This window comes from Numida meleagris, chromosome Z, assembly GCF_002078875.1.
Source record: "Numida meleagris isolate 19003 breed g44 Domestic line chromosome Z, NumMel1.0, whole genome shotgun sequence".
NCBI lineage: Eukaryota > Metazoa > Chordata > Aves > Galliformes > Numididae > Numida > Numida meleagris.
Window position 1 is genome coordinate 32,241,355 of NC_034438.1, and position 14,397 is coordinate 32,255,751.

At 38.0% G+C, this 14,397-nt stretch overlaps 1 protein-coding gene across 6 annotated transcripts in view; it reads right to left on the bottom strand.

The window, feature by feature from the left end:
- Positions 4,079 to 14,397, bottom strand: part of TTC39B (tetratricopeptide repeat domain 39B) — a 96,097-nt gene continuing 85,778 nt past the window's right edge. For all 6 annotated transcript variants that reach the window (XM_021380424.1, XM_021380417.1, XM_021380418.1 and 3 more), the window contains one exon: positions 4,079 to 13,388. In XM_021380424.1, coding sequence (XP_021236099.1) covers positions 13,292 to 13,388 — 97 coding nt within the window. In that variant the 3' untranslated portion in view covers positions 4,079 to 13,291. The remainder of the gene's footprint in view (positions 13,389 to 14,397) is intronic.

A 14,397-nucleotide genomic window follows, 5' to 3' on the forward strand; every position in this document is an offset into this window, starting at 1 on the left:
ACGCTATAAGGTTGGCCCCATATCTAATGGTAATGGCTTTTAAAGTTACTGCAGTCAATGCAAGAAAATGAAATAGATTTGTATGCTCTAAACTTCCTTAGCATCTTCTTTCCTGGATGAACAAATTAAGTTAGGGGAAAACATCTTGTTCCTAATGTGCATTAAGAAACCTCACTTAAAATTGCATGTAATTTATCTCAGAATGCCCTCTAAAATCATCTGCTGACCCACCTGGTCCTGTTGCTTTATTACCTAGTATCTCTTTCAGGTCTTTTCTATTGCTTTCTCAGCACACCATTCAGCTTACAGTCCTGCCTCTTGTACCAGGCAGCCAGCAGAGCAAGGTGCTGGCAGTGAGGAGATGCAGCCCAGATCTCCGGGCCCTGCTATGCTCCCCATTGTGACCAGAGATCACAGCTATTTTTCAAGTAACCCCTTTTTTATGTTTCTTTCTCATGTGAGGCACCTGCCTGGAATTCCCCACCAATAGGTTTTTGAAGGAATTTGGCAACATTTGCTTCCTCTCTTGTGTGGGGCATGGAATGTCACTGTATTGGGACCCTGAGCACATCCCCAGCATCAGACTCATCATCTTCTGCCTCAGCCAATCCCTCCAGTGTCATTTCCAGTGTGTTGCTACCCTTTGCACCTTGAATGCTGAAAGCAGTTCAGACAACCTCACGTGGCAGCTCTGTGCTTTGGTCATGCAGAGTTCCACATCCACAAGGCCACAGACCTCCAGCTGAGCCTCTCCTCTTCAGCTGTTTGTTCGCACCTGGAAATCTACCACTACCACTCCATAAATTCAGAGTTGGAAATCTTGGATAAAAAACTGAAAGTTAAATGTAACATGATGGGAAAGGCTGCACCATGAGGCCCATTTACCAGAAGATAAATACTTTTTCTATCAGTGCTGCAGAAAGAAAAAAACACTAAATGGTAGAGCATCCAGCCAGATGCTGCCAAATTTTGACAGTGCCGATGTGGCACTGGAAACTCCAGGCTTCTTCACTAGATGGTGCAAGATGCTTCTAAAGAGTCGTCAGGAATGTAAATCACACAAGTTCTGCAGCACTGCCGTAACAGCTGACCGCAGAAAAGCCAATAGTGAGAGACCCTGTGCCATCACAGCATGTCTGCTGGAGAACATACGGACACGCTAGGTGTCTACAACCAAATAATAATTTGGCATCTCAAGCAGGAGTTAGAATGAAAAAAGTCTTCACATGAGACCCGATGGGGCTTACAAAGAGGCTGCTGTCTAACTATCTGGGATGGAACAGGACAGCTTAAATGTCATTTCAGTGTTCACCTGACAACAGCTGAGTATAGAGCCTAAAGCCACGTTTATCTAAGTGGCTTATTTTCTGAGGTACGGTGTTTTTTAATTAAGAACACAGTTGATGCATATTCAGAAAACTTCCGTCCATGCCTCCTGTACAGGGACCAAGACAGGCAGCCAGCCCCTGCTCCTCACAGCCCGCCTCTGACAGCGCTTACCTACCGAGCTGTACTGCAGCAATAAAAGAGATTAACAAAGCCTAATGCTAATCCTATTAACTTCTCACTCAGAAGTGTACTGGAGCATAGGAGCAACTTCTTCTTGTTGGCTTTTTTTAATTATTTGTATTTGTGAAAGCTCACTGAACATACTTCTACACACAAACACAGCTGGATGTCTTACTTGAGCTAGATAAAACACTATTTGGGTAATCCATCCAAACAATATGCCTGAACTGCATGTTTGTTATAGCTAGACACAAGTTATCAAATGCAGAAAGTATGAGTGATGCGGGGAGCAGGAACAGTACGCTGGAAACGTGCATGCATTTACAGGCAAACACACTTCACACAGAGATGAGCCAGGTCTGCTGCCCGCGCTGCAGCACGGCTTATGGTTCTGCACGTGTAGGTGGTGTCAGACTGCATCGGCAGTGTGTGCCGAGAGCACGCAGCGCCAGGAGAGAAGCAGATGCTTGGACCCTGCTCAGCCTCATGCTAGAGATCTTCAGTTCCTTCACTGCCGTCACAACAGCTGGCAAAAACTTACTCCTAATCTGAAATTTCAGCATTAGGATTTTGCACAGTTAAAATGGATCTCACGTGAAAACCAACTTCATACTTTGTTCGGAAATCCTCCTCTGTATCCGCAGAAGAAATCCTCCATTAATGTAATGTTCTTATTCAGATCTTGTGATGGGAAGTTGAGAAGATCTGAGAGTTTAAAACCAGACGTGTAATCAGACAGTTCAAGGTTTGCACTACCCTCAGCATAGCTCTCAGATCAAGCTATAAAAGCAAGTTTGTAATTTAAGTTTCTGCAGAGAGCTAGACTACTTACGAAAGTATCATGAACTACCACTGAAACTTGAACAGGATGTGATGAATTTGCACACATGTTCATTAGAACCTTCAGATTCACAAGGCAGTTAGGTTACGTCCAGATTTCCTCTTGCCAGCATTAATATCCAGCACTACTGCTCTCTCTTGTTCATGGGTATATTTTCTACCAACATACTTTGCTTTAAAATCTCTCTTAGGACGGGGCAGAGATTACATTATATACAGTTCAAAGAGGATACCCTGGGGAAACAAGAAAAAAGAAAAAAAACCAACTTTAATAATATTAGTGTGATTTTTCACATTGCCTGCCAAGTGGTAATTACTTCCATTAGCATTTTTCACTCTGCTCCTAAAGCGCTTCTTCCATGGCTTTGACTGAAGAGATCTTGCATTGTGAGGCTTTCAATGGCCAGCACGCTGCTGCTTCACATTTTCACAGTGATCGATGTTTCACAGAGTAAACAAAGAGGCTCTCTTCCCTTGAACTTGTATCTCATCATTTACTAGATTGGAAAATAAATTTCATAAATTGAAATTCAGTTAAATTGTTCCATATTGCAGACTGACTAAATATAAACAAGCTTTCATGCAATTGGAGCAATAAAGATGTATTCGCAGCTCTGAAATTACGTAGTATCTCTGCTCATTCTAGGGGCCCTGCTGCAAAGATACCACTGCTCTTTTGTGGTTTGTTTTGTATGTACACCAAATATAGGTAACAGAGATGGTATCTTTCCATCCATTGATCAGACAGACGCCCAACTTCCCCCCCCATCCCCCCAGAACACCCATACTGGTCAAACACGGGGTTTATCAAGCAGAGTAGAAAGAAAATTGCTAACCTGCCTTCCTCTTCATCCCCTGATGGCCCACCTGGAGACACTGAGCATGTCTTCCTCCTGCTCTGTGAGCTTACTCACCCTGCCAGGTGCTGTCTGAGCACAGCATGGGGGATTTAGGGAGTTGGAATGCTGAAGAACACAGACAGGTTTCTCTATCCAATATCTGGAAAATTAGTGTAACAATTATGCCATTTATAACACTGTTTTAATGTCAGAAATGCTGACAGAATCCATCCAACCCCCTAATGTTTCATCGATGCTTTAAAATCAATAAACGCATGTTGAAAGACATCCCAGACCTGGGAAGTGTGTTAGTGTGAGCGTCTGTCGTGCCAGTAAAATGGTAACATACAATCATCTTTACAAAAGGAGTTTAAACTCTTCCTCGGTGGCCTATGGAAGATGCCCTGGTCTCCCAAAACTCTGACAAACTATCCTGGTCAGGGTGCAACCGGAGTTAAAATTCCTGCCTAGCTGGTAAAACAGGTTGGACTGCACTAGTACACCACCCCCTTCCTTCAAAGCACCAAACCATCACCTTCAAATAGCACACTTTTTTTTTTATAGAAATGATTTATTATGTAATGAAATATACAATTACTGTAGTCACACCAGACGTTATGACAAACAAACCAGAACTAACCAACTAAAAACCATAAGCCACAGAAGAACAGCTTCAAAATTAATTGTGAAGGACCACAAACCTTACAGACTTCACAGGGAATTCAGCAGCGAGAGCTTATAGGACCATAGATATACAAACAGTAACTAACACAGCTGTTGAAAAACTTGGAAAATACTATTTCATTAGTGTTCTGGAAGAAGCTGTTGTACTCTTCTCTACTACAATTATATACTCTATCCTCTACTCAGATTGTTGATTGTTGCTGCTATTCATTCACTGTTTTTTTTTTTTTTTTTTAATACCTGCATTTATTTTGAGCGAGTAAACTATTGCTATAGCAGAAAGCTGACAGTTGCTGTAAGTCTGCATAAGCTGTTTTACAAACACTGCTCACGGGAAAGCTGCTTTTGGTAGGAAGAGTGTACAGCGGCCCTGGCTACAGATGGTATCAGATACAGATGGCATAACACATCTCGAGCCAGCTGAGCATGTTTCAGACTATAAAGAGAATGTGTAGCTGCCGTTAACTCATTTATACTAGGATCCTTACTGCTGTTAAATGTCACTGAAGCTTAAGCATCTTACAGAGGAGATGAACAGGTGCTCCCCGCAATGAGCCTCAAATTTTACACTGAAGATAACACAAGTAACAATTTAAGACCAACTGTTTTCAAAGTAATCAATTCAATTTAATCTAATTTTGACATCAAGTCTAAGCAGTACTGATCCTCATTTAAGACACTAGCCCTAAACTTTTTTTTTCTCAAAGTCCCCTGAGGAAAACTACAATAAATGCTCAAATTTCAGATGGCTGTATGAAACACGTTTCACGTCTGCATGTGCATAACTGTATAGTTACCCCAGAAGGAAAATCAATGATTTTTAAACAAATTCTTTCAAAGTAAGTCAACAATTCACAAAAGCAAACTTTGTTGATTTAATTGAAAATACCAAAAATTTAAGAGCTGTCATCATAAATTCCCATGTTTTTTCCACGATGTAGCATGGGTTTTCATTATCTGTCACCTTAAGAAACTGCCATGAGCCACAGCTCTGCAAGATTTTCAGACAGGCACAGGCTGCACTGATGACAGTGTTTACTTCCCTAGAATCATAGAATCATTTGAGTCGGATGGGGCCCAGTCACCTAGTCCAACTCCCTGGAAATGAACGGGGACAGAGCTAGACCAGGTTGCTCAGAGACTGGAACTCAAAAACTTATTTCCCTTAACTGTCAGCAGATAACTCTCAAACTACACAATATCTGCAACCATCTAGATTTCACGAGCTGGAACAACTTAAAGACTTGAAAATAACTACTTAGATCAAATTTGTTTCTTTGATCACATTGTTCCTTTAAGTACGTTCTTTGCAGAAGCAGAATTTATTCCCCATAGTCCCCTCGAATGCAGAGCTACTTCTGCCTAATAGGGTTTGGTGGGATGTCTATTCCTCATCAGCTCTTTTCTTACACAGAAAAAAATGTTTTGTTTCTACTTAATGATATTGTCTCCTCTTACCAACAAGTGATGACTCTACTCTGTAACTTATCTTACGTGACATCATTCGACCACAGTCACATTTGCTTTATCCTCTCACACTGTTCAGTTCTATAGTATAATGTTTCTTTGTGATATCAATGGTAGAGGTGCTATAGAAACCCCCTACTGAATGCATTTCTACTTCTATCCCACTCTTACTCTGCACCTCTGAATATCTCCTGCATTTTCTATGTTGGTCATCTCTTAATGAACACTCTCTTTCCTATCTAAATGGCAGCAGCTGCTACTGCTAGCAAGAACAAGCAGCTGTCTTGGCTCTGGATTGTTCCAGGGAAGCACAGTGCACTGATACTAAAGATTTTCCTTGACAATTTCCACTACCAGTTTCAGATAAGCAGGTAAGCAAGGACAGCTTCCAACCTAGCTCTCCAAGGCTAAGGAAAAAACCCAAGGAAGCAAAACAAAGGCAGAAGAATAGGTCTGGTTTGTTTTTTTTTTTCCTTACCATCTTGAAATACGTCCAGAGAAACAGCTTTTGACAAACTTCTCACCTGATTGAGATTCACACACCAAAAATACTGCTCATTCAACAATCTAAACTCTCCCTGGACAGTTTCCTGAGGACACGCTGGAGAGATTTCAAACTACCAGATCTGATCTCATTTGGTGCATATGTAAGACTCCTGAAGTTAAGCAAGACTTGCTTTTGTATCAGAAAGCAAGAGTTAAGTTTCGGTTTTTGCCCTGCCAGCATTAGTCAGGAGAATTTAGGTTCCGTTTTACAGTAGACAGAAGACCCGTGGATATTTGTGTTGCAACATGATACTCCAGTGGCATCTCATATAAAAGAAACAAACAAGCAGACAAAACCCAGCAGTTTTAAGTGAAGCAAAGTGAAAAAGACAGAAAACAAGCATTCACAGTATAAGGCCCACTAAGGTATGAAGTGGCATTAAAGACCACCCACTGCTTAAATGGGAAAACATATGTTTTGATTTCTGTGCAGTAACATTTCACTCACCTAACCAAAATGTGAAGCTGGCTCACTGACTCTTCAGATTTCTTTAACAGTGTGACATGTTCAGTAAGCAAAACTGTTACCATTCAATTAACAGCATGCAGTAATATCCCAAGTTGCAAGTTCTATTTTCTTAAGGTTTATGTTGTCGTCAGTGAAAATGATTAAAAGCTTACTGTGAAGAAAAAAATCTGCTGTGTATTCTGTAAGTTCCCTAATATTCACTAGATGATTTGAATGAAAAACATAAAAACTGTCATTAGACGCCAGAGCATACTACATCTTAGGCAGCATTCTGTTTGACTCTTCATGTTCTGTGGAGACTGTACACCTCCTCCAATGGGTTAGGAAAAGGTTCTTCACCAGAGGATGGTCAGGCACTGAAACAGGCTGCCCAGGGCAGTGGCCATGGCCCCAAAACTGACAGAGTTCGAGGAGCATTTGGACAACACTCTCAGACATGGGGTTTGAATTCTGAGCGGTCTTTGGTGGAGCTGATAGACTTGATGATGCCTGTGGTTCTCGTCCTACTTGGGGTAGTCTATGATTTCACTTTCAGCTCTTTTTCCTCTTCTCTCAGATCAAAGAAATCTTATTTAATGTACTTATAATGTACTTAACATTCAAAGATTCATTACTGAATAAACACAAGTGTTATCCATATTATTTGATTGGAATAAATGAAATAAATCACAGAATGTGAACACTGTAGTAAAATGCATGTGAAATACAACAGCAGCAATTTCCATTTGGGCTGCCAAAATAAATGAATCTTGAAGTTTATTTGCATTATACACAAAACAAGTGTACTTTTCTTTCAAGCATTCTTCAAGTGTGTGAAACAACAAAGAATAGGTGAAAAAACGTAATATATTTCCTCACTGCCACCAACAACAGGGTGCTTTGAACGCTGCTATGTAAAAGCTAGTGTAAATCAATTTGAAACAACATTAATGTGATTTTGGCAAGATTTAAGACAAGCATCTTGTCAAAGTAAGGTTTGAACATGCACATTTTAAGTTATGCACAATTTTACACCACAACCGGAATCCTTTGTAAAATTTGTTTAAGTAGGTTTATCAATGCATGCAATATATGACCTCTCTTAAAAGAGATAAATAAGTCTAATCAGATTGAGGGTTTGTTTGTTTTTTTTTTTTATGAAAGTTTTCTGGTTTTATGCCTGTATCTCAGCACAGCCATACCTTGTGTTTTGCCTGGACTTAAGCACTGCCCCCTTGAGCAAAAGTGCATTAAAAAAGACCGTATTTAAATTCATACAACCGTCTTTTCTACATCAAGTTTAATTCTGAAGATCTCGTAATACGCTGAAACAACTTAAGCCCCAACCACATAAGCTATATAAGCAGCATTAACCTAATCTTACATATCCCTCCACCCTGATTTTAGATACTGAAGTAAGAGTAGGTCATTTAAGCATGTCAAAAAACAAGATGTATTAATATAGCCTTACACACATTTTCCAATATAAAAATATACTTTGCGATCTACATTTATATGCTTAAGTATGTAAGGATATTAACATCTCCAGTGGGATTCCAGAATAACCTTAACAGTTTTTCCACACTGTGGCAAGTCATCAGCACTGAATATTCTTCATCCTATGGCTTCAGATGAGGTAGGTATTGAATCTGGCCCATTTGGCTTGAATGCTCCAATTGCTATATTTATGGCACGGAATACAGATACCATCTACTGCTAGTAAATTTGAAGTTCTCTTGAAATGAGTGACAACATCTAGAAGAGTATTCCTAGCTATGACTACTAGCTCACACGTGTCTCCCTGTACAGCAGAACTACCTGCTTCTAGTTCTACAGAAAGGACAGCATTTAGTTTTGCATTCCTTAAACATGGAATGTGCTATGCTAACTGTAGGCTTCCGTTTTTTTTTCCAGAGGCTATACTCTTTTACAAACTGAAAAACTCGGAGCTGCAACGCTTATATTTATTTATGAAGCTGTCCTACAATACTGCCTTAAAAGCAAATGACAAGGCCACAGATAAACAAACAAAACCAGTACACAAACAGCCAAATGGAGCTAAGCTCCCAGCACCTCAGATATTCTTCCTCTGGTTGGAATATGGGATGTCCAAGTAGTAAGTTGATACGGTAACTATAGTTTAGACTTTCATGTAAAATAACTTCTGCAAAATGCTTGCACGAATGCAGATATAGTTCCTTCTTTTGTACTCAGCTTCTAGTTCAGCATGTGTTCTACCCTTCTACTCAGTATACTATCTTTATTCAATACACTGCAAGCATTCTAATCTATCTATTAAGCTTTGTTTTGTTTTATGGTATGGTATGTCTATAATTGAGAGTAAATTAGTGCCTTACAGACAACAACACATGCAGAAGTGTCTCCATTCTTTTGCCCTTCTCGGAGCTAAGTCATCCGCTGTCTCTGGTCTTACGATAACCACAATCACCATTCATGACAAAAAGGTGGCCTAACTGGTTAGAGGTGACACATGACTATGAAAACGTTTAATCATACCACATGAGAAAAGTATTCTGAACATTTACATTTCTGAATGCTGAATGCTACTAAAATCAAATCCTGCACATAAAATTAATTTTCTCCCTGTTTTTACTGCTAGGATTTTAAAAGAATCCTATATCATGTCTAGTTCTCACTAAATTTAATGTCATAAGTCATAATAGAATGAGTTTATTATTAACCACTGCTGCATTTTCAAGGATAATATGGTCTGTGGGGAGACGACCAGTTGAAGTAGCTTTTAATTTTACACTTGCTACGCACATTTCAAAAGACTTTTTATTCTCTACTAGACTTTGATAAATTGGAAGATAGGTAACAGAGAAGTATGCCTGCAACAGCATATTGAAACTTGCGTACACCCTTTTTGTTGATACTGTGTTGATAAATCCCAGCAGAAGGTTCTTTATATACAATGAGAATACAGTGCCAGATTTTGCACTCAGCAACATAAGCATAAAATCAAGTCATTATTCCTCTGAAGGGAGAATCTGATCTAATGCATCAAAATGAACACTTCTACATGCTCTTAATACCAAAAACACTTAATCATCACTCATCTGCTGTTATTCTAACCTTGTCTCTACTAAAGCGACAAACAGGAACATGCGCAAACCTCAACAGTTTAGAAGCAAATAAACTGAACCACCAGCTCACCAGCAAATATAAACATTCTTTGTTGAACAATGCAATCTAAGAACATACAGAAACAAAATGTCATTAAACATGAAGAGTAATAATAAAATAATTGCACAATTAAGCAGGATTTGTCACAATAAATGGCTTCTTTCATACATTAGCTGGCAAGGTATTTTAGAAACACGACAGGATCCAATTATTATACATTCTTCTTGCTCTAAGATCCTAAATACAGCTGCTACCCTTGTGTATTACAACAGATATAAAATACAACCTTTAATCAGCTTTCTTTTAATATGCTAAAGCAGTGAACGAGTACATAAAAATTAAAATATAATGATTGTTCTCCAAGAGACTAAACATTTTCCAAGACGACAAATTTTAATTGAACAGAAGCTTTGTCTTATAAGCAAACTGCTTTATTAATCCTCACCTTAAAAAAAAATCCACCTGTGACCAGTATGACCTCTGTCATGACATTACAAGTTCAGCCTTCCTTGCTTAAACTAAGGGCTTAGCCTAGCTCCTGAATACATTATAATTCCTACCTCCATCAACAGATGTTACAGTGTCATAAGTAAATGCTCCACCTTGCTCAGTTTTGAAGTGTCAGCACATTATGCAAAATTGCCCCAGGACATAAGCAAATGAGGTAAAGATTCTAAAGAGCATTAAAATTAAGTCAGAGTTGTATTTAAGGCCAAGTACAGTATACAGCAAGTAAAAAGAAAACCGTAAGACTTTTCATTCAAACTCTTACCCACAAATCACTTATCCTAACCTACACACAATGTACTAAATATTATTGCATCAATGATGCATTGTGTAAGAGCAGACCATAGCCATGCGCTTCCTCTGCAGCATTCAGAAAAGCATCTCTAGAGATCTAATAAGACCTATCTTATATGAAGGGCTACACGTCACTCTTACGCAGTTGCATTTCTACTGTGAGTTTTTTTTTGTTTGTTTTGTTTTTAATATCCAGAATAAAGCTAAGAAAACCTGATTGCTCAAGATTCTATCAAATAAGTTTGGAATAGCAGCAAAGAAAGGGACACAGACTGTAAAGGGTACTTAGGCTGGGGACCTCAGGGCATCAAAGCACTAGACTATATTGCAAATTTGTGTTGATATGTCTGTTCTCTGCAGATGTGCAAAAAGGGTGATCCCAAAGGAGATGAAGAAAACTAATATGCACAGAGTGTGATACTGACTTTGGAAGGCTGAAATGAAGAAAATAAACATCTCCCTTTACCTCTGCAGTCTTATTACCAATGAACAAAGTACAGTGCTAAATTACATTTGTTACTAAACTTAAAAAAAAAAAAATTAGTTTCTAAGGAAGCTCATCTTTTTACACTTGGTTGATTTCAATTTCTATTCCAAATCTCCACTAAAATACTAACTGTAAGACACCCCGAACAAAAACAAAAGAGCAGAGACTACTTCATGCTCCATCCTGAGTCTGTAGTCTCAGTTCTTACTCTTCAGTGGAGTGAATCGTTTTCTGAAACAGAAACTATAGAAGTTCCACCCGCTACTGTTTTCATCACCTTTCACAAGAAAATGAAGTGGTCCCATTTGACTGCTATAACCTAATAACCAGACTGAACCACAATCAAACCTAATATTAAAATGAAAATATTCAAATAGTCCAATAAAAATATTTTCTGAAAATGTAGAGAAATTCAATTTTGCTGCCTACTATTTATAGTCATAATATGTATAAAAGGGCAAGAAATCTAAGAAGTGGTGACATATGCTAGTCTTGGGTGATAAAGAGCCAAATATATTTTATACTTTAGCTAACGTTAAGAGAGTACATTTTGAAATAAGCATACTACAACTTATCAATGATTCAGTGTCTCTGGTATTTAACCTTCAAACACGTGTGTAATTTAGCCCAATAGTTTAATTACACATTTATAATAGGCAGATAAAAATCCAAATCAGTGAAGACTACGGACTTTGGAATAGCCTTCCACTTTAAAAGACCTGTTGTATTTATTTATCTATTATTTTTAAACTCTATTTCAGCTGTATTGTGGATTTTTATGCAACTTAATTACTCTTTTATAAAGTGATGGAAGAGAGCTGTGTTCTTAATAACAGTGTTTACACTAGCTTGACTAATTAATTAGAAATGTTATAGTTCATCATTTACTGAGGAGTGGTTTCTCACCTATTTTGTTTGTTTTCTCTTGAGTGGGAGCTGAGGGCAGAGAATCACATACTTAGTTACTATCAATTATTTATCATGGGAAAACAAATATACTAGAATTACTAAAATATGGAGATTGGCAGGTTTTGCAGTAATTTGTGGCAGAACAGTTACTGGGGATGAACAGAACAGAATAGAATAGAACATAACAGAACAGTTGGAAGCAGCCTTCAACGATCATCCCGTCCAACTGCATGAACTGTTCAGGACTAACCAAAAGTTAAAACACATTATTGAGGGCATTATCCAATGCCTCTTGAACACCGACCATCATGGGGCATCAACCAGCTCTCTGCAAAGCTTGTTCCAGTGTTTAGTATGTCAGGCATATTCTTAGTTAAGAATAGAGCGCTACTAAAATGTGCAGAAGTATTAGAAATGAATTGGGAAACTAAATTTGACAATGTTCTCCACATATTAACAAGAAAACAAAACTTGTAACCATATCTCAATTTAACTACCCAATTTTGGTAGAAAGGTATGGTTAGAGCACGCACTTTTTTAATTCCAAGTTTAAAATTTGATTCTTTTTGATGCAAAAGCAACTCAGATTAATATCAGTTATTCCCAAAGATCAGTGAAATAATTATGCTCTACAAGTTTTGATTTGTTCTGACTGGAATCCAGGAACCAAAACAAGCAACAAAAGAGCCAGTTTTTTGATTTAAAAAAACTGCTTCAGAAAAGGAAGAGAACAATCCATTCTCCAGATCCATGACATGGAAGATTGGAAGTAATCAGTTTCAGTCAATGAATTATTTGGGTAGACACTAGGAAAAAATTCTTCATAGAAATAATAAAGCACTGGAAAACACTGCTTGTGCAAGTTACATTTTTTTAAAACAGTTTAAACAAGTATCTGCGAGGAATAATGTAAGACCTTGATTCCGCTTTAAGGGTGGGAATATAGAACAGATGGTCTCTTAATGTCCCCAGTAGCCCTGCTTTTCTATGACTGGAAAATGTCCCCTGTGACCACTTCTTTCAAGTGAACTAGAGCTACAGAGATTTTTTACCTATAGCCCTGCTTAACTTTACTTTAAAAGATACAAAAATATTGCACTTCGGACAAATTCATTTTGTTCCCAAAATGAAATTAAGTCAAAAATGAAGAATTTTTTCCTCTGGAATGCAGATTTCAAAATATGGTATGCCAAATATGGGTACAGGTTACTGCAGCCATTGCATTGTTGTTCCAGAGGCAAAAAGACCTTAAGTGTACTACAGAAAATGAAACCTTCTCAAAAGGCTGAAATTATCACCAGTTCCACTGCATAGCCAGAATCTGTTTTCATATAAAAAAATAAAGTGTTTGAATTACATTTTATTGCACCATCAACTGTTTTTTAAATATCCCCTACTAAGTCAAATATTAAATTATTTTTGTCAAATAAAATATAAGGTCTTCTCTAAAGTAGCAAGTAGATACAGTACATGAGCCATAAAGAAAAAGAACAGTCTAAAGGAAATAACATGCATCAAATAAGAGATGTCAGAAAACAATCACTAGGTTGTTTCTTTTTGAAGATTTAAAAAAGATTGCAAAAAGATTGTGCAGACCATTGCATCCCTCCTCATTCAAGGTGTTGAAGCAGGTGACACTTTCAAGCTGTTGAGTGCTGCATGAATCCTGAAGTGCAATCTGGACTCCATTGAGTATTCTTTGTAGTTGTTTCTGCAAACAATAAAGTTCCTTTATCAGCTGGCTTATTTTTACCTCATATATGCACTGACATACCAAAGTTAAAAGCCTTCGCTCATTCCACAGGAAACACAGGTAGATACACAGATGAATGAAAGTCTTCTGATGACATTTTAAAGCTATCTCTACAAACAGAGCAGAGACTTATACCAGTACTAGTAATTACATTTCCTGCTAAACTGCATCCATGTCTTAACATGTCTCTTCCACTAACTTTAATCATTCAGCAGTCCTTCCAACTACCTAAGTTTGCTGTGAAAACACAAACTAGAAAACTACAGAAATGACTGCAAGCTGCAGGTGTATTCTCAACTTCAGAACAGAACTCAACCAGTGTAATAAAACAACAAGGAAATCATATTATGTAAGCAAAACCAAATCAAAACAAAAGCAAAAAGCTATTACATTTCTAAAAAGCATTTTACAAGACTGTTCTTTCTGATTCACAACACTGCTACACGATTGGTATATTTCCCTATACACATTAGAGACAAATTACATTCCTTCCTGCACTCAATAAATGAAGTGAACATGTTGCATTCTAGTAAATTCTGTTATCCACAGCATTTCTGCAACAAAATTTATAAAGAAAAAGGTAGGTGGTCAGAACTGTACTTGCATTTAACCTATTCCCAATAACATTTTTACTGCAGCAGATACAAGGCCACAGCTGCTCTCCATGTCACAGCTGGTATAGATTCTTTCTCTGGACTCTCCAGCTCCAAACCATGCATGCAGCGGAGTGCAGCCCTTTCCTACAGAGAGCATTAGCATTTCTAAAAACTAAATTAAAAGGAGATGTTTTCTCTTAATACTCTGTGTTGTTCAGTCTACTCCACTGTGCCTGAGCAGTACAGCGAAACTACCGAAGTCAGATATATTGGACAACTTTTTGTACTCAAAAACAAAGATCTATTTTGGCAAAGGACTGTCAGGAAAAAAAATCCCTCACTGCTAAATTTACTCAAACATTCTTAATCTT